This window comes from Carcharodon carcharias, chromosome 9, assembly GCF_017639515.1.
Source record: "Carcharodon carcharias isolate sCarCar2 chromosome 9, sCarCar2.pri, whole genome shotgun sequence".
In the NCBI taxonomy this organism is placed as follows: domain Eukaryota; kingdom Metazoa; phylum Chordata; class Chondrichthyes; order Lamniformes; family Lamnidae; genus Carcharodon; species Carcharodon carcharias.
In genome coordinates, this window is record NC_054475.1 from 3,176,281 (window position 1) to 3,202,739 (window position 26,459).

Sequence of the window (26,459 nt, forward strand, 5' to 3'; positions counted from 1 at the left end):
GACAGGTTTCCTTCCCTAAAGGACATTAGTGAACTAGATGGGTTTTTACAACAATCGACAATGGTTTCATGGTCATCATTAGACTTTATCAAATTCAAATTTCACCATCTGCCGTAGTAGTTTGAACCTAGGTCCCCAGAGCATTACCCTGGGTCTCTGGATTACTAGTTCAGTGACAATACCACTATGCCACCACCTCCCCCGATTTACAACATGCATAGATTTGAATTTCAATTCCATGATATTAAGAAGGTTCTGCAGTAGATGTTTACAATCTCTGGTCTCTTTCCAGGCCATACACCATTCCTTTACTAGACAGGTGACATGCCCACAGATAATGGCACTCTCCTTTAGCTGCCAAACATGCAAGTGGAGGTTAACTGATCTCTCCTTTAGCAGCCTGGCCAAGACGGTACAGATCCACTTAGTAGCACATTCATCCAACTTAAAATTATTTTATTTTCTGATCAGAAGCGACTCATTCCATTCATTAGTTTATGGCATAAAAATTTCACAGCACCTACAAACTAAATAGACTTGGCTAGAATTTGGAGAAAGGAATCTCACCCAGTCAGGGAGACATTTTCCTACATCCTTCAACTCAAAAATCATTTTCGTTGTATTTGTTAAAAGTGCAGGCTAATAATGCAGTCGGGGTCAACAAGGCGTGTGAGAGTTTGGTGAATGACAAGGCTAACGGTGCATTTGCTGACCAATAAGATTTAAGGATTGAGAACTAAATAGAGGAAGGTGAATTAGAGTGGGTGAATGCAGGTTTAGAATGAGAAATAGGGAGAGAAAGAAATACTAAATTGAGAGACAGACAGAAAAAAGAAAAACTTAACAATTTAAAATTAGATTTGTTTTTAAAATCTCCAACAATTCACTATCAAAAGAAATGAGACTTCGCAACAAAATTGTTCGCTTCCAGGGCCAGATAGATTGATTTCACCAGTGAGTTTAATAACCAATTAATATGCAAACCCAGCAACATCATGATACTCAGGGAGGTTAAGGGCAAGGTGCCATTTTTGCAAAAGCTAGGTGGAACTCATGATGGTTTGCAATTTTTCTTATACATTCTGTGGGCAAGGTCAGCATTTGCTGCCCTCCTTAATTGCCTGTGAGGTGTTGGTGTGCAGCTTTCTTGAAGCATTGCAGCCCATGTGCTGAAGGTGCTCTAACAATGCTGGTGGATGGAGTTCCAGGATTTTGATCCAGCGATGACAAAGGACTGATGGTGAGGATGGTGTGCAACTTGGAGGTTGTGAAATTCCTATTCACCTGTAGTGCTTATCCTTCTAGGTAGTAGAGGTCACGTGTTTGGGAGACACTGTCGAAGATGCTTTGACAAGTTGCTACACTGCATCTTGTAGATGCAGATCTGTTGCACAGGTGTTGGAGGGAATTTAAGGTGGTTAACTGGGTGTCAGTTGAAAGAGTTGCTTCGTCCTGGATGGTGTCGAGCTTCAACTGTTGGAACTGTATTCAAGCATGCAAGTGGAGAGTACTCCATCACACTCCAATTTGTGGGTTTAGACGGTGGTCAGGCTCTGGAGATTCAGGAGGTGAGTCACCCTCACGGAATACCAAGCTCCTGAGGTGTTCTTGTAGCCATGGTATTTACAGGGATGGCAGTTAAGTTTCTGGTCAATGGCGAACCCCAGGATGTTGATGATGGGGGAACTTGATGGTGGTAATCTCAATGAGCGTCATGAGGAAGTGGTTTGCCTCTAGTTGGAGATAGTCATTGCCTAGCACAAATGTTAATAGTCTAAGCCTGAATTCTGTCCTTGCTGCATGCAGGCACTGACTGCTTCATTATATTAGGAATTGCAATTGGAACAGAACAATGGGCAGTAATCCTTCCCACTTCTGACATTATGGTGGAGGGAGGATCATTGATGAAGCAGTTGAAGGTGGTTACGGCCAGGACATTATCCTGAGGAAACCCTGCAGCAACATCCTGGGGGTTGAAATGATGGCCTCCAACAAACACAACCATCTTCCTTTGTGCTAGCTATGACTCCTGCCACACGGGGCTCCTTGGTGCCACATTCAACCAAATGTTGACTTGATGTTGAGGGCAGTTCCTTCACCTTACCTATGGAATTCAGCTCTCTTCTCTCTGTTTGTTCCGAGGTTGTTATAAGGTCTGGGGCTGAACAGCCTGGTGAACTCAAACGGAGCAGTGAGCAGGTTATTGGTGAGTAAACATGCACAATAGCACTGTTGACAAAACACTCCAACACTCTGCTGCTGATCGGCAGTAGGCTGATATGGTGGTTGGGGCAATAACTGGTTGGATTAGATTTGTCCCGCTTCTTGTGGAGAACACACACCAGGGCAATCTTCTATGGTCAGGTAGATGTCAGTGTTGTTGCTGTACTGGGACTGCTTGGATAGCAGCACAGCTAGGTCTAGAACACAAGTCTTCAGTGTTGCAGATGATCGTTGTCAGGGCTCACTGTAACCAGTGAGCTCAGCCATTTGATATCACGTAGTGATTCAAACTGGCTGAACACTGGCTTCAGTGATGGTAGGAAATGCCAGAGGGGGCAGAGATGAGTCATCCACTCCATATTCATTTGCACTTAGATGCTGGACTCCTCCATAATTGAGGATGGGGATGTTTATGAAGTCTCCCCCTCCTGTTAGTTGTTGAATTGTCCATCACCATTCACGATTGGAGGCGGCAGGACTGAAGAACTTTGATATGACCTGTTGAGTGTGGGATCGCTTCACTGTTTATAGCATGCTGCTTCCATTTTTTAGCATATTTACAGTCCTGTGCTGTATTTTCACCAGACTAGTACCTCTTTTTAACTATATGTCTGGTGCTGCTTCTGGTATGGTCTCTTGCATTCTATCACTGAATTCATGTTCATGGCAGGAGTATGCAAGGTCACAAGGGTACGGAATGTGGCAAAATAAAATTTGCTGATGGCCCACAAGTGCCTCATGGCTGCCCAATTTTGAGCTGCTAGATCTGTTCTCAATCTATCCCATTTAGTACAGTGATGGTACCGCACAACACAATGGAGGGTGCCCTCAGTATGAAGATGGGCCTTTGTCTCCACAAGGACTGCATGGTAGTATGGATAGACTCATCTGTGACTGGTAGATTGATGAGATCAATTGAGTGTTGAGGCTCATGTTGGTTTTCTCATCACCTGTCACAAGCCCAGTCTAGCAGTTATATCCTTCAGGGCTCAGCCAGTTTGGTCAATAATGCTACCGAGCCACTCTGAGTGATAGACATTGAAGCCCCCAACTCAGAGTGCATGCTGTGCCTTTGGTACCTCAGGTGGTTCTGCCAAGTAATATGAGATATAAATACACAGGGATTTCTTCCTTGCTACATGTTAAAAGCGTGCGTCATTTATACACTTAATTTTAAGCACATTGCAGCTCAACAAGACAGTAGTTAGTTCATGGTTTTTAAAACTCAACACAAATCAAGGTAACATGACAAAAACCCATGTACAAATTTCACATTTTTGAAATCTTCCAAAAGCCTGAAAAAGTTGTTGGAAACCATTACAAATCACATTCTTTAGAAATGTTGTAATCCTGCTTCCTTCCTTTTCAACTGGTAACAGCTCTGAGCCTGCAAGGCAACATCCATTTAGAGTACTCAAATCACTGTACATTAAATGGATATATCTGCAAGTAACGTTCACCACTACCTATGTCGGATTTCTTCCACCAAACATTTACGTTCTTGCCCCATTAGTTTACTCCCTCATGTTGCAGCAATACAGTTCAAACAAATGCTTCACTGCATGAACAAAGACCCAAAATAATATACACACCTTGCAAGTTGGCAGTTCTTAGGTTCCTCGAAAGCATTTCATACAAGTGGCTGCAAAAGGATAAGCATGTTTAAATGTTACAAGACATATTACTTCATTCAGCATACCATGCATTAAGAGGACATTGCTCCTCACTGTATAATTCTCCATGATAGGCAGCCCCTGGGCATTAATGTCCAAAACAAAATGCGGGGTTATTGTTTTTGGTAAAAAACCATTGGTATACAACTAAGTTCATCAACTGAGTGATACAAAATGGTTCACAACTGTGTAATGGGCCATTTCTCCACTTGCCCTCGTCTCCCTCAAACGTAGCTCATTTAAGTTCAGTGCACAGGATCACATTGTAAATCAATAATCTACCAGACTCTAAAACAATATATTGGCATTCCCAATGAGTTATCCTGTCTTATTCAATCTCGTAAAAAGAGGTATTCAAAAAATACAATAACTTGCCACAGTATATATTTCACACAAAACAAAACTAAATTCTTATTTTCGTTTGGACTTGAATTCATAACACAACCAGGCCACTCAGGCAAACTAAGTCCAATCAAACTCACATCTCAACAAAATCTGTCAGTCACCGTCTCAAAATAAGGGGTTGGTCATTTAGTACTAGAATGAGGAGAAATTTCTTCACTCAAAGGGTTGTGAATTTTTGGAATTCTCTACTCCAGAAGACTGTGGATGCTCAGTTGTTGGTTTATTCAAGACAGGGATTGATAGATTATTGGATGCTAAGAGAGTGGAGGGATATAAGGATAGAACTGAGGGTAGATCAGCCATGGGTTTGTTGAAAGGCAGTATAAGCTAAAAGAACTGAATGGCCTATGCCTGTTCCTATTTCTTATGCTAACAGTTTCTCCCCACAGGTGCTGCCTAACCTGAACATTTTCAGCATTTTCTATTTATTGTTCACAATTCCAATTTTCACAGCATTAATCTTTCAGCCAGAGATGTATTGGTTTTCAAATTAAGAAAAGATAAACTGCAGATTGTAAAAACAAATTTGCATTTATATAGCACTTTTACATACAGGGAATGAAAATCAAGCGTGATCTTTGACGAGAAAAGGTTAGAAGTGGATAGATGTAATTCTGTCCCCATTTATGATGGAAATTGCCTCAGCAAGCTTGCCAGACCATAATTCAGTGTGACAGGAACATAAGAAATAGGAACAGGAGTAGGCCATTCGGTTCTTTGAGCTTGTGCTGCCTTTCAATAAACTCATGGCTGATCTTCTACCCTCAGTTCTATCCCTATGATTATGATTATTGCCGTCCCTTTATCACAAGCATACAATATTTTCTCTTGAATACTTTGTCCTACTCTGTGGCTACTGTTAGGAGGCCCGTACACTACTCCCACTAATGACTTTTTCCTCCTACTATTCCTCACCTCCACCCAAACTGATTCTACATCCTGATCTCCTGAACCAAGGTCATCTCTAGCTATTGCACCAATGCCTTCTTTGATTAGCAGTGCTAACCCTTCACCTTTACCTGGCTTCCTATTCTTCTTGAATGTCATGTACCCTTCAATATTAAGGACCCAATCTTTGCTGTCCTGCAGCCACCTCTCCGTAATTGCTATCAGATCATATTTGTTTACTTCAATGTGGGCCACCAATTCATTTACTTTATGAATGGGCTAAGCGCAAAAAGAGCATTCAGCTTTGTTTTTTTGTTACCTTTGTAACACCTAGTCTCGACTGTTGATGTTTTCTTAGGTTTTTTTCACTCTGTACCTTCTTGCCATTTCTGACCCTCATTTTTCATATTACTATTTTGCTCTCCTGTCTTGACTTTAAGTCTTAAATTGCTACCTCTACCCAAGCTTGATCCCTCACACCTCTTGTTTAATTTAAAGCCCTCTCTACTTGCCTAGTTATGCAATTTGCGAGGACACTCATCCCAGCACGGATCAGATGTAAACCATCCCAATGGTACAGCCCCCACTTTTCCCAGTACTGATGCCACTGCCCCACAAACCGGAACCCACTTCTCCCACATCAGTCTTTGAGCCATACATTCATCTCTCTAATCTTATTTGCCCAAGGCCAATTTTCACATGGCTCAGGTAATAATCCAGAGATTACCACCTTTTGAGGTTCTGCTTCTTAATTTGATAAACAGCTTCTATTATTCATATGGACAGGAATTTTTAAATGGAGAGTCAATAGCACAAGCAAATGAATTTTTGTTAAGTGTATATTAAAACGAAATATATATATCAATCAGTCCTGACTCTGATTACCTAGCGAGCTGGACTGGATTCTAAAAGGGCCACACTTCAGAGGTAAGCTCACCAGTTGGCACCATTGCTAGCACAAATGCTTCGGCAAGCTTGTATTTTCACAGAAAAGCTAAAATGTTGCATTTCAAAATAGTCTGTCTGTTTCCAGAGAATGATAATGAAAAAGTATTAAAAACCAAAGATTTTTACCTTGGATCTTTAACAGAGAAGCTCTGGACTCCGAATACTTTACCAAGGGCATCATTTCCACAATGTACAATATGTTGTTGCTGTTGGTCATACAGTTGTTTCAACATTATATACTGACCAAGATAGTGCATTACCTGCAAAAGAAAATACCTATCAGAAAACACACACTAACAAAGTTTTCTGGAAAAAAGGTCACATGTGCTTAAAATTTGTCCAATGTTCACATGGACAAGCATCAATATAAAAAAATGGGCTCCTTTTTAAGATGGAGATGCAGAGATATTTCTTCTCTAAGGGTCATTAGTCTTTGGAATGCTTTTCCAGAGAGCATTGGAGGTTGGGTCATTGAATTTATTCAAGGCTGAGTTAGATAGATTTTTGATTTACAAGGGAGCAAAGGAACATGGGGGGTGGTGGGTAGGCAGGCAGGTAAGTGGAGCTAAAGCCACAATCAAGGTCAGCCAGGATCTTATTGAATGGTGGAGCAGGCTCAATGGGCCAAATGGCCTACTCCTATTTCTTATGAAATTATCCAAATGCCAAAGTGTGCCACCTTCATACTTGCAAATGCTACTGATCATTGAACTTTTAAGTCTGCTGTCATCAGCACTCACTTGAGGTCAGGCAATTCCTGTGGGCTGGGCATTACTACGACATTGTAGTACCCAGTTTACGACACTAGAGGTACTCAGCAAACAACGTAAATAGAAAACCCTTTGGTGTCAGACATCTGTATTGTTTGAAAGGTAGCACTGCATTACATTTGCATTATTTAAGTTTAGAACTACTTTGATAGTCTAGCTAGCTCTTTTAAGTGCCTAAACTAATGTTAGAAAAGTTTAACTTCGTAATTTATCAACAGTCAAAAATATATTTATTTTCAGGTGAAGCCTTGCATCACAAAATTCCAAAAAAAAAAGGCAGATGAGGTACAAATCTTTTACAGGTTGATTAAAGATGAATATTATTCTATTTCTAGGAAGTACCCTCATGATTTGTAGTTAAAAATGATTCTAGTCTACTCAGGTGTTCTGTTTTGCTGCAAACTTTACAATATGTAACTGCACTCATTTTTTCTTGCACATATTTGGCAACAGGTGAGAGATACAAGGAAAGATAAATCCTGAATTTGACTGCTGATTGTTGGAAATGCAAAATGACTTGGCAGGCCAATGGGTTGATCAGCACTTTATGGCCCTACATTTGTGTTTCTACTCAGAAAAGGAACAGTTCCAAGAAATAGTACTGTCTAGGAGTCTTATAGGCAAGAGAAACATTGTTAAAGGCTTCAAACTGATATTCTGTGTAAATCTTTTGGATTAATAGACCACTGGAGGTATATCTAGCAGCCTTTAAAGGCTGCAATGGAATTTCTGCCATACCATAGAAGTTTCCTCTTGCTCAAGCATTTCTCGCTTACTGTTTTATCTCGCCACTCTGGTTGTTGAGGGTGGCACTTAGCATAATGTTTAGACCATACATCGTACTACACTTGCAAACCAGAAAATGCTGGCAATACTCAGCTGGTCAATCCGAAATGTTAATTTTCCATCTCCAGATAATGCTAGAGCTACTGAGTATTAACTGCAATTTTGTTTTTATTTCAGGCTTCCAGCATCCATGGTATTTTGCTTTTGTATACTTCAATAACGTAGTTAGCAAACATGTGGAGAGGGAGTCAAACAGAGCAAGGAGTTTTTTTGAAAGAGAACACAGCCATAACAATATCATGCCTGATGTGAAATAACTAGAACACTAAAAAAAATTACAAAGCCTCTTAAAGTGATGGAGAAGTGATTAGTGGGTGAAATCACAGCAAGCATCAACTTGGAAAGCTTAACAAATGGGGCATTTCGCTCTTGTGCCGTAGAAAATTAAAGCAAATCTAGACTGAATGCCAATACATCTTCCACAGCAGGATTCACCATTGCATTTCTGGCAACAGTCAGAAATTGTGCAGAATTTTTTTTTAAAAACTGTTTTCTGCACCAAGGCACTGTATCTAGTGCAGGGTGTTCAAATTAAAGGACACATATGGCCCTCAAGCTCTTAAAACCCAGGCAACGCTCAGGCACCAATGATGGAAAATGGAAATTGGCAGCCAATGATTTTACTTGCTAGTTCATTTTTTTGGAGGGTTTGGAGTTTTGGAAAGGGTTGTTCTAATTGTTGCCTCATTGTTGTGTAAATCAAGACACCTAGATAGAAATTAATGGGTACATTGATTTAACCTTGTACATTGCCAAAGTTCCTTGCTGCATACTATGCAGCCCCAAATACGGAAAGGCATTCAGGCAGAGTCCACATCATCTATATACTGCTGGTTCCTCTCTACATGGAATTTACATTCCCTTGCCATAGAATTTTAAAGGCCCCTCACTATATTTACATCATAAGAACAGGGGTAGGCCATTTGGCCCCTCAAGCCTGTTCTGTCATTCAATGGGATCTGATCTGTAACCTATCTTCATATGCCTGCCTCACCCTAAAAACATAAGTACACTTAATTAACAAAATAAAAATCAATTTATATGGATTTAAAGTTAACAATTGACCCAGCATTAAATGTCATTTGCAGAAGAGACTTTCAAACTCCCACCCTTTACATGAACAAATATTTTTTTATTCATTCATGGGATGTGGGCATCGCTGGCTAGGCCAGCATTTATTGCCCATCCCTAATTAACCATCCTTGAGGTGGTGAGCTGCCTTCTTGAACCATGTGGTGAAGGTACACCCACCGTACTGTAAGGCTTTGGGGGGAGTTCCAGGATTTTGATGCAGTATTTCCTAATTTGACTTCTGATTTTTATGCTATGCCCCCTGATCCCAGATTCCAAAACCAGTAGAAATAGGATAGCTTCTCCCTATCTATCTGTTCCCTTAATATCTTGAAAACTTCATTCAAGTCATCCTTAACCCTTAAAATTCCAGGGAATCCAGGGAAATGCTAGTTTGTGTAATCATATCTTTCTGTTTAACCCAGGTTTTGTTCTGGTAAATCTATGCTCCATTCCCTAAAGCCAGTATGTTATTCCTAAAGATGTGATGTGTCCAGAATTGAACAGCGTTCTCAAATGACCACAGTGTGGTCAAACAAAGATAGGTTTGAAAACCCACTCAATTAAAGACACTGGAAAATGCATTAGGCTACAGAAAATTTTTCACAAATTACCTTCACCAATTGAAAGATGTGTCTTTTTCAAAAAAATTAAAAAGATGAATCCACAATTGCTAACCAACATTCAAAAGGTTGTACCCAGCTGCAATGTGTTTCTTGCTTGGATGCAGAAGCTTAATTTGTATTTTAAAAAAATTTCAATTGCTTTACCTCCTTCAATGTGAAGTGTTCTCCTGATGCACCGGCTTCATGCAGGATGTTCAGCAGAGGTGTCTTTGGCCTTATCTAGAAGAAAGCCAAACAGAAGCACATGGCAATTTTAAAAAGTACACTCAAAATTTTAATTCACATTTGTTACCCACTCATACATTTACTCTCATTTGACATAAAACTTTTTTCAAAAACATTACACCAGCAGATTTAGACGTCTTTCCGACTTTTGATGCAAAGTATAATGAAAATCCAAATTCAAGTTTGTGAATAATTCACTTCAATAGAAATCATAAAATGGTTACAGCACAGGAGGCTATTTGGCCCATCTGGTCCATGCTAGTTCTCGGCAAGAGCAACACAGCTAGTCCCACCCTGCTGTCTTTTCACCATAGCCCTGCAATATTTTTTTCCATTCAGATAATTATCCAATTCCCTTTTGAAAGCCACAACTGAATCTGCTTCCACCACTAACACCTCTAACATAATTGTTTTTATTTTTTTTCAAATTTGATGGCCCAGTAATTCAAGAGTTTTTAAGCATAGTTTGGTGAGCAAACTGATCACAGTTTGGTCTTCAGGTCAATCGATAAATCTTGGGCCACTGAATTCTAATCCAAATCCAAACCATCCAGTCTGAGAAACTACAGACGTTGGCCCAAATCTTCTGAGCAGCGGCAATGACGAGCAGATTGCCGCCGCGCTCGTAAATTCCCCCAACTCAATACTGTTCGGCATTTCTTCTGGGATCTTCTGCAAAAAGGGCATATCCACTTTAGATAACTGATTAGGCCTTTTGGCCAAACAATTCTGAAAGTTCCCGGACAGCAGCCAAATAACAGGTGTATTGTAGTTTGAAGGTCTCACTTGCCCCAAGAGTCACATTTTCACAGTTTGTATTTTGAGCACCAATGCCAATAGCTGCTTCAGGAACACATACAAATGGCAACAGAGAGGTGTTTTTGAAACTTATGCATGTTTTTAAACAGAGTTCCATCTGAAGAAACTAAAATTACAATGTCAGATCTACAGTTAAAAACAGGTACACTGGAACAACGAACAGTGGGGAAATAAATTGTAGTAAACTTAAGTCACTGTAAAGAATTGTAAATATAAATTTAATATACAAATACCATCAGCTACCAGTATGTAAATTTTCTAGGTAACAGATAAGATATAAATCTTCAGCTCAAGATAGCAAACCACATAGTGAACTCTATTAAAAACCTAACACTTAAACGTTTTGATAAAAAAATGTACATTTGTAGTTTTGATCATACATTACCTGGCCAACTTTTTCTGCTGAGACACCGCATGGATTTTCAGGTGATGTATATGGTTTAGATGTGGAGGCTGTTGTCATGTTGACAGGGATACTGTGCGTCTGGGGGAGAGGAATAAGAAGATAATTTATAACACTGGCTATCAAGGAACTTCTGGCACAACGCGGACTAGAGAACGCAAAAGGGACAATGGTAAGAGTTGTACAGGTGACAAAATCTTCCTGCCCGATCCACAAAGCTAACTGGTAAAAAATAATTATACAATAATAAACATCCAACCCAACAGCATATATTTTCAACTGTGAAGGGAGTGTATAAAAACCTGGAGCTATAACTTAAACAGACAAAATGACATCTGTCCTCGCCTGTTTCAGCAAACTGAATAACCGGCACCAATGAAAGATCCTGAAAGATTCCTCATAATTCAAGAATTTCAGCCCAATTTTAAACAGCCATGCATTCCAAACAACCAAAAAGTGTGCCTGATCAGAGGTTTAATTATACAACATATTCGGTTTTTCATTTATATATTCACAGAAAATTTTAGACAGTTAGTCCAACATCAGGGATGGCGAACAAGGGTAGAATTCTATATCACTAAAACCTCAAAAGGTGTCAATGGTGGCATTATTGGCCACAACATAATTGCTCCGGCTTTATTCTTTCACGGAATGTGGATGCCATTGGCAAGACCAGCATTTGCTACCCATCCCTAATTACCCTTGAACCGAATGGCTTGCGACACCATTTCAGAGGGCAGTTAAGAATCAACCACATTGCTGTGGGTCAGCAGTCACATCTAGGCCAGACCAGGTAAGAGTGCCCTAAAAAAAGGGCATTAGCGAACCAGATGGGTTTTTGTGCCAAACAACAATGGTTTCACGGTCACCATTACTGAGGCTGGATTTGATTGTTAATCGAATTTAAATTCCACCAGCTGCCATGGTGGGATTTGAACGCTTGCCCCCAGAACATCAGCCTAGGCCTCTGGATTACTCGTCCAGTGACATTACCGCTACACTACCATTCCCCCCCCCCGCTATGAACTGCATTAACTATTAGAGTATAAGGGTGCATTAGTATAGAAAATGGCTTTCAATGATCAGTGGCATATTGGTAGTCTCTGGACTAATAAACTAGAGTCCAGAGTAATGCTCTGGGGACCCAGCTTCAAATCCCACCATGACAGATAGCAAAATTTGAATTCAATAAAAATCTAATGACCATGAAACCATTGTCGATTGTTGTAAAAACTCACCTGGTTCACTAATGTCCTTTAGGGAAGGAATTCTGCTGTCCTTACCTGATCTGGCCAACATGTGATATTAAACCGCCCTCTGAAATGGCCTAGCAAGCCACTCTGTTGTATCAATCCACTAAAAAGTCCAAAAGGAACGGAACTGGACGGACCAATCTAGGCACCGGAAACAACAATAGCAAACTCAGCCCTGTCAACCCTGCAAAGTCATCCTTGGTAACATCTGGAGGCTGGTGCCAAAACTGGGAGAGCTGTCTCACAGACTAGTCAAGCAACAGGCTGACAGTCATACTCACAGAAGCGTACCCTAGTGTCCCAGACACTACTGTATGCCCTATTATACCAGCAGATTTAGATGTCTTTCTGACATTTAATGCAAAGTATAACGAAAATCCAAATTCAAGGTTGTGAATAATTCACTTCAATAGAAATCATAAAATGGTTACAGCACAGGAGGCTATTCAGCCCATCATGTCCATGCTAGTTCTCGGCAAGAGCAACACAGCTAGTCCCACCCTGCTGTCTTTTCACCATAGCCCTGCAATATTTTTTCCATTCAGATAATTATCCAATTCCCTTTTGAAAACCACAACTGAATCTGCTTCCACCTCTAACATAATTGTTTTTACTTTTTTTCAAATTTGATGGCCCAGTAATTCAAGAGTTTTTAAGCATAGTTTGGTGAGCAAACTGATCACAGTTTGGTCTTCAGGTCAATCGATAAATCTTGGGCCACTGAATTCTAATCCAAATCCAAACCATCCAGTCTAAGAAACTACAGACATTGGCCCAAATCTTCTGAGCAGCGGCAATGACGAGCGGATTGCCGCCGCGCTCGTAAATTCCCCCAACTCAATACTGTTCGGCATTTCTTCTGGGATCTTCTGATCCCAGCTTGGCAAAAAGGGCATATCCACTTCAGATAACCACTTGGCCAAACAATTCTGAAAGTTCCTGGACAGCAGCCAAATAACAGGTGTATTGTAGTTTGCAGGTCTCACTTGCCCCAAGAGTCACATTTTCACAGTTTGTATTTTGAGCACCAATGCCAATAGCTGCTTCAGGGACACATACAAATGGCAACAGAGAGGTGTTTTTGAAACTTATGCATGTTTTTAAACATAGTTTCTTCAGGTGGAACTAAAATTACAATGTCAGATCTACAGTTAAAAACAGGTACACTGGAACAACGAACAGTGGGGAAATAAATTGTGGTAAATTTAAGCCTGTAAAGAATTGCAAATATAAATTTAAAAATATACAAATACCATCAGCTACCAGTATGTCAATTTTCTAGGTAACGGATAAAATATAAATCTTCAGCTCAAGATAGCAAACCACATACTGAACTCTATTAAAAACCTAACACTTAAACGCTTTGATAAAATAATGTACATTTGTAGTTTTGATCATACATTCCCTGGCCAACTTTTTCTGCTGAGACACCTGTCCTATCCCACTGGTGGCAGCACAGTGGCACACAGTTAGGAGGGAGTTGTCCTAGGAGTCCTAAACAACAACTCCAGACCCCATGACATTCATGGCATCAGGTCAAACATGGGCAAGGAAACTACCTGATTACCATATATCACCCTCCCACCTCCCTCCATTGATGAATCAGCACTCCTGAATTGAACACTGCTTGGAGGAGGGACTGAGGGTGGCAAGGGAACAGAATGTACTCTGGGTGGGGGACTTCAATGTCCATCACCAAGAATGGCTCGGTAGCACTGCCACTGGCCAAGCTGGCCGAGTCCTAAAGGACATAGCTTCTAGACTGGGTCTGCAGCAGGTGGGAATAAAAGGGAAAAACCATACTTGACCTCATCCTCACCAACCTGCCTGCCATAGATGCATCTGCCCATGACAGTATCATAAGAGTGACCACTGCACAGTCCTTGGGATGACAAAATCTCGTCTTCGCATTGAGGATACCCTCCATCGTGTTGTGTGGTACTACCACTGTGCTAAATGGGATAGATTTCGAACAGATCTAGCAACTCAGGACTGGGCAACCATGAGGCTCTGTGGGCCATCAGCAGCAGCAGCATTGTACTCAACCACAATCTGTAACCTCATGGCCCGGCATATCCCCCCCTCCACCATCACCATCAAGCCAGGGGATCAACCCTGGTTCAATGAAGAGTGCAGGAGGGCATGTCAGGAGCAGTAGCAGGCATATCTGAAAAGGAGGTGTCAACCTGGTGAAGCTAAAACACCAGACTACGTGCATAAGCGCCAAGTATAGACAGAGCTAGGCAAATCCACAACAATGGATCTAAACTCTGCAGTCCTGCCTCCAGTCATGAATACTAGTGAACAATTAAACAACTCACTGGAGGAAGAGGCTCCGCAAATATCCCCATCCTCAATGCTGGAGAAGCCCAGCACATCAGTGCAAATGATAAGGCTGAAGCATTCACAACAATCTTCAGCCAGAAGTGCCAAGTGGATAGTCCATCTCAGCCTCCTCCCCAGCATCATAGATGCCAGTCTTCAGCCAAATCGATTCACTTCACGTGATATCAAGAAACAGCTGAAGGCACTGGATACTGCAAAAGCTAAGGGCCCTGACAACACTCCAGCAACAGTACAGAAGACTTCAAGACTTGTGCTCCAGAACTTACCACACCCCTAGCCTAGTTGATCCAGTGCAGCTACAACACTGGCATCTACCCGGCTATTGCCCAGGTATGTCCCGTACACAAAAAGCAGGGCAAATCCAACCCAGCTAATAACCATCCCATCAGTCTACACTCCATCATCAGTAAAGTAATAGAAGGGGTCATCAACAGTGCTATCAAGTGGCATTTCCTTAGCAATAACCTGCTCACTGAAGCCCAGTTTGGGTTCCACCAGGGCCACTCAGCGCCTGACATCATTATAGCCTTGGTACAAACATGAACAAGAGAGCTGAACTCCCGAGGTGAGGCGAGAATATGCCCTTGACATCAAGGCAGCATTTGACTGAGTGCAGCATCAAGGCGTCCTAGCAAAACTTGGGTCAATGGGAATCAGGGGAAAAACTCTCCAATGGTTAGACCCAGCACAAAGGAAGATGGTTGTGGTTGGTGGAGGTCAGTCATCTCAACTCCAGGACATCACCGCAGGAGTTCCTCAGGGTAGTGCCCTAGGCCCAACCATCTTCAGATGCTTCATCAATGGCCTTCCTTCCATCATAAGGTCAGAAGTGGGCATGTTCATTGTGCAATCATCAACGTTTAGCACCATTTGCGACTCCTCATATACTGAAGCAGTCCATGTACAAATGCAGCAAGACCTGGTCAACATCCAGGCTTGGGCTGCCAAGTGGCAAGTAACATTCACATCACACAAGTGCCAGGAAATGACTAGCTCCAACAAGAGAGAATCCAACCATCGCCACTTGACATTCAATGGCATTACCATCACTGAATCCCCCACTACCAACATCCTGGGGGCTACCATTGACCAGAATCTGAACCGGGTTAGCCACATAAATACTGTGGCTACAAGAACAGGCCAGGGGCTGGGAATCCTGCAGACAGTAACCCCCCTCCTGACTCCGCAAAGCCTGTCCACCAACTACAAGACACAAGTCAGGAGTGTGATGGAATACTCTCCACTGGCCTGGGTACAGCTCCAACACTCAAGAAGCTTGACACCATCCAGGTCGAAGCAGCCTGCTTGAGTGGCGCCCCATCCACAGACATTCACTCTCTCCACCACCAGCACACAGTAGCAGCAGTGTGCACCATCTACAAGATGCACTGCAGGAACTCATCAAGCCTCCTCAGACAGCACCTTCCAAACCCACAACCACTACCATCTAGAAGGACAAGGACAGCAGATAGATGGGAACACCACCACCTGAAGTTCCCCTCCAAGTCACTCACCATCCTAACTTGGAAATATAATGCTGTTCCTTCATTGTCGCTGGGTCAAAATCCTGGAACTCCCTAATCGCATTGTGGGTGTATCTACACCACATGGACTGTAGCGGTTCAAGAAGGCAGCTCACCACCACCTTCTCAAGGGCAATTAGGGATGGGCAATAAATGTTGGCCTAGCCAGCGACATCCACATCTCATGAATGAATTTAAAATTGCTTTCAATGACCAGTGAGCAAACAATGTTGGCGATAACCACATTTGGCAGCATTTATAACGTGCTTAACTTACGGCAGGTAGAATCTGCTTCTACTTTACTCTGGCTTCAGAATGGCAATTCAAGTTTCATGTTGAAATGACAAGGCAAAAGAAGAAAGGTTTGCAGGCTGTCACTGTCGGCTTTCAATTCAGGCAACTTTACAGTGGAACTGATCCAAACATTTTGTGCTACCAGAATCGAAGGTGTTTTGCATCAAATGCAAAATCTGTAAAGTGGCTGGCCTATTAAATCTAGTTCTACTGCACTTTTAACTCCCACCCAAAAGTAATTTGAACCCAATTTTAAAATCTTACACATTGCTAACAACCAGAAAGTGTGCTCCATCAGAGTTTTCATTACACAGCATATCCAGCTTTTCAGTGGTTTTTACCGTAAATTTTAGCAAGGCATATACAACATCAGGTTTTCAAGGACCAGACCTACTCTTTCCTCGACCAAAAGCATTTTAAATTAATGTAATACTTACATTGCTGTATAACGCGGAAAGGTCTTTGCTCACTCTCTCACGCTCTCTTTTCTCTCTACTATGCACTAAAATGATCAATTAGGTAACTCAGTAAGAGCAGCATGTTTGGGCATGTCCCTATCAACTGACGACTCACTCATCCTGATCAGCCAGTCTTGCTGAATCACCTGTAATAACTATGGACCATTTTTTAAAGATATGGAACAGGCCAATATTCTCACCCCTCTTTAGGCACCAAAAACATTACCAAAACCGTTCCAAATGGTCACACCCCAGTAATGAACACATTTTTCTTTCATTGAAAATAAAAAGTGCCAGAAAAACTTATTAAGCCTGGCAGCATCTGTTTTTATTTCAGAACTCCAGCATCTGCAGCACTTTGCTATTACATTTTTTTTCCATATCGATTAACTCATTTGTACTTCCAGGGTTTCCTCTTTTGCATTAAACCAAGCTTTTTGGTTTTGTCTTTTTTGGATATGCACATTCTGCAGTGAACCTATTTTCCAGTTCAATAAATACTACTAGGGACAACAATGAGAAGGGGGACAGGAAATACAGGACCGAAGGTGTATCTGAATGCACGCAGCATATGAAATAAGGTAAATGAGCTTGTGGCGCAGATTGAAATTGGCAGGTATGATGTGGTGGGCATCAAGGGGATCAGGGCTGGGAGCTAAATATCCAAGGATATACACCCTATCGAAAAGATAGGCAGGTTGGCAGAGGGGGTGGGGTTGTTTTGTTAGTAAGAAATGAAATTAAATCGATAGCAAGAAACAACATAGGGTCAGCTGATGTAGAATCTGTGTGGGTAGAGTTGAGGAACCGCAAAGGTAAAAAAACCATAATGGGAGTTATGTACAGGCCTCCAAACAGTAGTCAGGATGCGGGGCACCAGATACACCAGGAGATAGAGAAGGCGTGTAAGGAAGGCAAGGTTATAGTGATCATGGGGGATTTCAATATGCAGGTAGACTGGGAAAATCAGGTTGGTAGTGGATCCCAAGAAAAGGAATTTGTGGAATGTCTACGAGATGGCTTTTTTGGAGCAGCTTGTAGTGAAGCCCACTAGGGAACAGGCAATTCTAGATTTAGTGATGTGTAATGAGGCAGATTTGATAAGGGAGCTTAAGATGAAGGAACCCTTAGGAGGAAGTGACCATAATATGATAGAAATTACCCTGTGATTTTAGAGGAAAAAGCTGGAATCAGATGTAACGGTATTACAGTTGAATAAAGGCAACTACAGAGGCATGAGGGAGGAGCTGACCAGAATTGACTGGGAGATGAGCCTATCAGGAAAGCCAGTGGAACAGCAATGGCAGGAGTTTCTGGGAGTAATTTGGGAGACACAGCAACAATTCATCCCTAGGAAGAAGAAGCATACTAAAGGGAGGACGAGGCAACCATGGCTGACAAGGGAAGTCAGGGAGAGCATAAAAGCTAAAGAGAAAGCATACAATGTGGTGAAGAGCAGTGGGAAACCAGGGGATTGGGAAGCCTACAAAGACCAACAGAGGGCAATTAAAAAAGAAATAAGGAGGAAGAAGATTAAATATGAGGGGAAACTAGCCAGTAATATAAAAGAAGATTGCAAGAGTTTTTTTTAGATACATAAAAGGTAAGAGAGAGGCAAAAGTGGACATTGAGTCGCTGGAAAATGACGCTGGAGAAGTAGTAGTGGGGAACAAAGAAATGGTGGAGGAACTGAATAGGTACTTTGCATCAAGTCTTCACGGTGGAAGACACGAGTAACATCCCCAAAATTCAAGAGAGTCGAGAGGTGATATGGTGGCCATTACCAAGGAGAAGGTGCTAGGAAAACTGAAAGGTCTGAAGGTGGATAAATCACCTGGACCAGATGGATTACACCCCAGAGTTCTGAAGGAGATAGCTGAAGAGATAGTGGAGGCGTTAGTGGTGATCTTTCAGGAATCACTGGAATCAGGGAGGGTCCCAGAGGATTGGAAAATCACTAATGTAACCCACCTGTTTAAAAAGGGAGTGAGGCAAAAGCCAGGAAATTACAGGCCGATTAGCCTGACCTCAGTCGTTGGTAAGATTTTAGAGTCCATTATTAAGGATGAGATTTAAGAATACTTGGAAATGCTTGGTAAAATAGGGCAAAGTCAGCATGGTTTCATCAAGGGGAGGTCATGTCTGACAAATCTGTTAGAATTCTTTGAGGAGGTAACGAGTAGGTTAGACAAAGGAGAGCCAATGGATGTTATCAACCTGGACTTCCAGAAGGCCTTTGACAAGGTGCTGCACAGGAGGCTGCTCAGTAAGATAAGAGCCCATGGTATTAGAGGCAAGGTACTAGCATGGATAGAAGATTGGCTGTTTGGCAGGAGGCAGAGAGTGGGGATAAGGGGGTCCTTCTCAGGATGGCAGCCGGTGACTAGTGGAGTTCCGCAGGGGTCAGTGTTGGGACCACAACTTTTCACTTTATGCATTAATGATCTAGATGAAGGAACTGAGGGCATCCTGCTAAGTTTGCAGATGATACAAAGATAGGTGGAGGGAGAGGTAGTATTGAGGGGGGGGGAGGCTGCAGAAGGATTTGGACAGGTTAGGAGAATGGGCAAACAAGTGGCAGATGGAAAAGGGGAAGTGTGAGGTCATGCACTTTTGGTAGGAAGAATAGAGGCGTAGACTATTTTCTAAATGGGGAGAGAATTCAGAAATCTGGAGTGCAAAGGGACTTGGGAGTCCTAGTCCAGGATTCTCTTAAGGTTAACTTGCAGGTTGACGCGGTAGTTAGGAAGGCAAATGCAATGTTGGCATTTATTTCGAAAGGACTAGAATATAAAAGCAGGGATGTGCTGCTGAGGCTTTATAAGGCTCTGGTCAGACCACATTTAGAATATTGAGGGCAATTTTGGGCCCTGTATCTCAGGAAGGAGGTTCTGGCCCTGGAGAGGGTCCAGAGGAGGTTCACGAGAATGATCCCAGGAATGAAAGGCTTAACATATGAGGAACGTTTGAGGACTCTGGGTCTATACTCGATGGAGTTTAGAAGGATGAGGGGGGATCTAATTGAAACTTACAGAATACTGAAAGGCCTGGATAGAACGATTGTGGGGAAGATGTTTCTATTAGTAGGAGAAACTAGGACCCGAGGGCACAGCCTCAGAGTAAAGGGAACAGAGATGTGGTGAATCTATGGAATTCATTGAGTGTATTTAAGATCGAGATAGATAGATTCTTGATTGGTATGGGGATCAAAGATTACGGAGAGAAGGCAGGAGAATGGGGTTGAGAAACTTATCAGCCATGATTGAACGGTGGAGCAGACTTGAAGGGCCGAATGGCCTAATTTCTGCTCCTATGTCTTATGGTCTTATATTGCGAGCTCATAATTCTGCAAGTAGAAATGTGACTTGCATTTGTAAAGCACCTTTCCAAACTTCCGTGACATTCAAAAGCGCTTTACAGCCAATCAAGTACCTTTGAAGTGCTATGACTGTTATAATTTTAGAAATGTGGCAACAAATTTCCACATAGCAAGTCCCACAAACAGTATTGAAATAAATGGTCAGATCATCAGTTTTAAGTGTTGTTTGAGGGTTAAATGTTGGCCTGGATACTGGGGGAACTCCCCTGCTCTTTTTCAAATTGGGCTGTGGGATTTCTTTTTTGCCCAGCTGAGGGGGCAGACAGGGCCTCTGTTTAGATCATGTGAAAGCCAGAACCTCAACAAAGTAGCACTCCCTCAGGACCACACAAAGTGCCAGCCTAGATAATGTGCTTAAATTTCAGGAATAAGGGATGGACACTCAATCTACAAACATACGAATTAGGAGTAGCCATTCAGTCCCTCAAGCCTGGTCCATCATTCAATAAGGTCATGGCCGATCTAACTGCAGCCTCAACTCCACATTCCAGCCACCCCCGATAACCTTAAGACTCCCCTTGTTAGTCGAAGATCTATCTCTGCATTAAAAACTATTAAAATAAAAGCATTTTTCTTTTCCCACATATTTCCATTATTTTTAAATGTATTTCCATCCATTGTTTTATCTCTATCTTTTAGCCTATTTCAATTCCCCCCCCCCCACCCCACTCCGGCTATCTGTCCCTTGCTCATCCTGCGTTCCATCCTTAAATGTCCCCATTAATACATTTCTTAACTAATATCACCACCGTCAACACCTCTTTGTCCTTTTGTCTATGACATCTTTTGGCAATCTATCCAGCTCTACCTGTCTCAACTCCCCCCCACCCCCAAACCAGCTTATATTTCACCTCTTTTCTATTTTCCGTTAGTTCTGATGAAGAGTCATTCGGACTTGAAACGTTAAATGTATTCTTCTCCGCAGATGCTATCAGACCTGCTGAGTTTTAAAAACAATTAACTTGCCCCCACCGCTCTCCAGGGAAGAGAGCTACAAAGACTCGTGACCCTCAGAAAATAATTTCTCATCTCCGTCTTAAATGGGAGACCCCTTATTTTCCAGGTTGTCTGGACCTGGAAAAATGTATTAATTTTGCTTCCAATTTCCACCCCTCCATCACTTTCACATGGTCCATCACTGACACTTCCCTTCCCTTCCCTGACCTGTCTCAATTTCTGGTTCTAAGACTATTCACCAAAATTCATTACAAGGCCACCAACTCCCACAGCTACCTCAACTACAGCTCATCACAACCCGCTCCCTGTAAGGGCTCCATCCCACTCAGTTCCTTCGCCTCCGTTGCATCTGTTCCGCTGATGCCACTTTCCAAAACAGTTCTTCTGACATGTCTTCCTTCTTCCTTAACCGAGGTTTTCCACCCACGGTGGCTGACAGGGCTCTCAACTGTGTCTGGCCCATCTCCCGCGCATCCGCCCTCACACCTTCCTCTCCCTCCCAGAACCATGATAGGGTCCCCCTTGTCCTCACTTATCACACCACTAGCATTCAAAGGATCATCCTCTGCCATTTCCGCCAACCTCAGCATGATGCCACCACCAAACACATCTTCCCTTCACCCCCCCGGTGGCATTCCACAGGGATCGTTCCCTCAGGGACACCCTGGTCCACTCCCCCATCTACACCTCAACCCCCTCCCATGGCACCTTCCCATGCAACTGCAGAAGGTGCAACACCTGCCCCTTTATTTCCCCCCTCCTCACCGTCCAAGGGCCCAAACACTCCTTTCAAGTGAAGCAGTGCTTCGCTTGCACTTCCCTCAATTTAGTCTACTGCATTCGATGCTCCCAATGCAGTTTCCTTTACATTGGAGACACCAAATGCAGACTGGGTGACCGCTTTGCGGAACACCTTCGGTCTGTCCGCACGACCCATACCTTCCTATCGCTTGCCATTTCAACACACCACCCTGCCCTCATGCCCACATGTCTGTCCTTGGCCTGCTGCAACGTTACAGTGAAGCTCAAAGCAAACTGGAGGAACAGCACCTCATCTTCCGATTAGGCACTTTACAGTCTTCCGGACTTAACATTGAGTTCAACAACTTCAGATCATGAACTCTCTCCTCCGTCCTTACCCCTTTCTGATTGCCTTTTTTCTAATTATTATATATTTTTTCTTATCCCACCCAATTTCTATTATTTTAAAAATGTATTTCCATCCAGTGTTTTACCTCCACCTTCTAGCCTATCTTGATCCCCTCCCCCACCCCACCCCCACTAGAGCCATCTGTCTCATCCTGCTTTCCACCCTTAAATGTCACCATTAGCACATCTTTTAGCTAATATCACCACCGTCAACACCCCTTTGACCTTTATGACATCTTTGGCAATCTCTCCTCTGCCTCCACCTATCACTGGCCCCTATCGAGCTTCACCTGTCCAACCCCACTTAAAAAGTTTATATTTCACATTTCTATTTCTCTCTAGTTCTGATGAAGAGTCATACGGACTCGAAACATTAACTCTGTCTTCCTCTCCACAGATGCTGTCAAACCTGAGTTTTTCCAGCAATTTTTGTTATTGTTTCAGATTTCCAGCATCCACAGTATTTTGCTTTTCCCTTATTTTTAAACCATGTCCATAGTTCCAGCCTCTCCCACAAGGGGAAACATCCTTCCAGCATCCACCTTGTCAAGTCCCCTCAAGATCTTGTGTATTTCAATAAGATCACCTCTCAATCTTCTCAAATCCAGTGGATACAGGCCCAGCCTGTTCAACCTTTCCGCATAAGATAACCCTCCTAACCCAAGTATCAGTCGAGTGAGCCTTCTCTGAACTGCTTCTGAAGCTTTTATATCCTTTCTTAAATGAGATCAATACTCCAGATGTGGTCGCACCAAAACCCTGCACAACTGTAGCAAAATATCCCTATTGTTATATTCCATTCCTCTTGCAACAAAGAACAACATTCCATTTGCCTTCCTAATCATTTGCTGTACTTGCATAGTAACTTTCTGTGATTCATGCATCAGGCCACCCAGAACCCTCTGTACCTCAGTTCTGCAATCTCTCTCCATTTAAATAATATGCTGCATTTCTATTCCTTCTGCCAAAGTGGACAATCTCTTGAACCAGAAGAGAGAATGCTACGAGAGAGGTAAAACCAGTATGAAAGCAGTGAAACAAAAACTGAGCATCTTAACAAAAGCACAAAGAACTAATTGAAACAGAAAGCCAAACTGGCATTTGCTTTAAAAGCAGATTAAAGTTCTAGCTCCAAATGGCAATGAAGATTCCACTTACATTTCAAAACTTAATTAGGAATCAGTGTTGGCTCACTGTTTGCACTCTTCCATGAGTTAGAAGCTCATGGGTGTGTAAATCCCAGGCCAGAGATGAGCATACAATCTTGGCTGACCCCAGTGCAGTGCCGAGGGAGTGCTATACTCTCAAAAGGTGCTGTCTTCCAGATCAGACATTAAACAGAGACCCTGTGAGCTGACTGCAGAAGATCCCATGGAATTACTTGTAGAGGAGCCAGCCAATATTTATCCTTTGACCAACATTACTAAAGCAGATTATCTGGTCATATTTGTGGGACCTTGCTGTGGTCAACAACCCTTCTGCTGTGCCTCCATGAACTAAAACAAAATAAAAAGTGGTACATTACAATAGTGACAATACATTAAAAAGTGATTCATTGGCTGCAAAATGCTTTTAGGTGGCCCGAGAGCCTGAAAGGTGCCAGATATTCAATCTATTTAAAAGAACAGTAAAGGTTTTGGAGTAACAGTTAATCAGAAGGAACTAGGTCTTTACATGAATAATATGCTTTTGGAACTTCAGGTCCTGTGGTAAGTTGCAACATACCAGGAACTCGGGGATACAAGAACAGACTGCAAACTGGCCATTCCACAGATTTTAAATGTTGAAAAGCAATTTGTACTTGGAAAGAATTTCCCAAATTCAATCTGAAACTGTAAACCCTCATTTTAATACCATGCTTACCAGGTGATGTAAAAGTAAACACTGAGCCAAGTGTAATCCAATTACAATGGAATTCAGTTTAAGCAATCATTACTTGTAGACGGCCCTCCTCAAGATCAAAACCCTACAACTGTGCGGCTGAATTGGTTTCATCATGAATGAAATTCAGGTGTATTAGATTAGTTCGACTGCTCTACTATTCAATCTATTGTTTCAGCAAAAGAAAGAATTTCACAGCCCATTTTCTGCTCCTTTGAGACAAATCCTAAAGCTGCAAGTTATTCACTGACTCTTCCAATTTGTCTGTGGAGGGAGTTCGGAAAGACATCTGGTTATGCAGCAACTGTGCACACTACAGAATATGCAACGGCCAGCTAGTAGATTCAACAATGTACGCTGCTCACAACAACATATTTTTCTTTTCCCACCTATTTTAAATTTATTCTGATCTATTGTTTTATCTCTACCTTTTAGCCCATTTTGATCCCTTCTCGCCCACCCCACTAGGGCTGTCACTTGCTTGTCCTGCTTTCTACCCTCAGTCTCACCATTAGCAAATTCCTTAGATAATATCACCACCATCAACACCTTTGTCCTTTTGTCTCTGACATCTTTGGCAACCTCTTCTTTCCTCCACCTATCACTGGCCCTCTATCCAGCTCTACCTGTCCCACCCTCCTCAACCAGCTTATATTTCACCACATTTCTATATTTCCTTAGTTCTGATGAAGAACCATACGGACTCGAAACGTTAACTGTATTCCTCGCCACAGATGCTGTCAGACCTGCTGAGTTTTTCCAGCTATTTTTGTTTTTGTTTCAGATTTCCAGCTTCCGCAGTATTTTGCTTTTATATGTACGCTGATCAGTCACTTTAACCTGGCTCTAAAAGCTTAAAAAAGTGCCAATTAAAAAATATTGAATAAAACACTATTGGATTATTGTACATTCAACACATACTTTATTCACCAGTGCTTTGAACATTTTAACCAGAAGCCTAATGTGTCAGGACCGCAGAGTTGGGTGCACAGTAACATTTCACAATGCTGTCCATTCATCAACTATTAAAGGACTGGCCAATTGGTTATCAAAAGAATGTATGTCAAATCAATTATAATCAAAGTTCATTAGTGTAGTGATGTATGTGAATATTGCTCTGTATAACCAGGATGCAAAAACACTATGATGAACCAGTACACTTTTGGAGCCTAGAAAACGTGCTAAAGGACTGCAAGATGTACAAGGTCATATGCTGTTTGTATGTAGCGTCATGACAGGTGTAATTACTTCCTTAAAAAACAGCCACAATTTATGAAACAGTTGGTGCAATTTTCATATGCTTAAACACCTGCAAATGTGTAAAGATCTGCATGATCTTCCTCAAAATACATTCAAGAGTCACTATGAAAAGTACAACAGAAATGTCTTAAATCCTTAAGTCAATTTTACACTTAATTGCCTTGAGCAGGGGTTGGGGGTGGAGATGGAGATTTCAGAAGGTACCAAGGTCCACTTACATCTTCTAACCTGGTATGCTATATTCATTGCTCCCGCTATAATGGAGGATCACTTGCTGAATCATGTGAGCCAAATGGATGAGGGCTACATCCCCAAAGACATGCTCCATGGCAAGCTTGCTATTAACGAAAGACCAACAGGTCACCCACATCTGTGACATAAGGATGTCTGCAATCGAAGCTTCAGGTTGACCGGGAAGGTTGCATGGGAAACCCTCATTGCTGACCAGAGTGCCTGGAGACAAGCACTCAGGAAGGGCATGGAAAAGCAGAGGACAAAAGAAATAACCAGATGATGGAAAAGAGAGCCTGCTGTGCAGAGAATCATAGAATGGTTACAGCACAGGAGGCCTGTCGTGTTCAAGCAGACTTTAAGAGCAACTTAGCTGCACCCAAACCTTTGCCTTTTCCATGTAGCCCTACAAATTCTCTTCCTTCAGCTACTTAACTAATTCTCTTTTGAAAGCCATAACTGTATCTGCCTCCATCAAACACTAATGCATTATATTCCAAATCTTAACCACCTGCTCTGCAAAAACGTTTTTCACTGTCAACATGCTTTTGCCAGTCACTTTAAATCAGTATCCTCTGGTTCTTAACCCTACTGCCAGGGGGAAGTTTTTCTGTATCTGCTCTATCTGGGCTCCTCATGCATATATTTCCCTTGCAACTTCAATACCTTATTTATTTTCATTATTTCCTATTTGGTTAACGATTCTTCACTACCTCACCAAAATGATATTCATAGATCAAAAACAATAATTGCTGGACAAACTCAGCAGGTCTGACAGCATCTGTGGAGAGAAAGACAGAGTTAACGTTTCGAAGAAGTTCTTCATCCTGA

General features: G+C 42.1%; 1 protein-coding gene across 2 annotated transcripts in view; it reads right to left on the minus strand.

Moving 5' to 3' along the window:
* Window positions 1–26,459, minus strand: part of mdm4 (MDM4 regulator of p53) — a 40,959-nt gene that overhangs the window by 12,375 nt on the left and 2,125 nt on the right. For both annotated transcript variants that reach the window (XM_041195391.1, XM_041195389.1), the window contains exons 2-5: window positions 10,880–10,978; window positions 9,595–9,669; window positions 6,264–6,397; window positions 3,816–3,865 (exon numbers count right to left, since the gene is read on the minus strand). In XM_041195391.1, coding sequence (XP_041051325.1) covers window positions 3,816–3,865; window positions 6,264–6,397; window positions 9,595–9,669; window positions 10,880–10,957 — 337 coding nt within the window. In that variant the 5' untranslated portion in view covers window positions 10,958–10,978. The remainder of the gene's footprint in view (window positions 1–3,815; window positions 3,866–6,263; window positions 6,398–9,594; window positions 9,670–10,879; window positions 10,979–26,459) is intronic.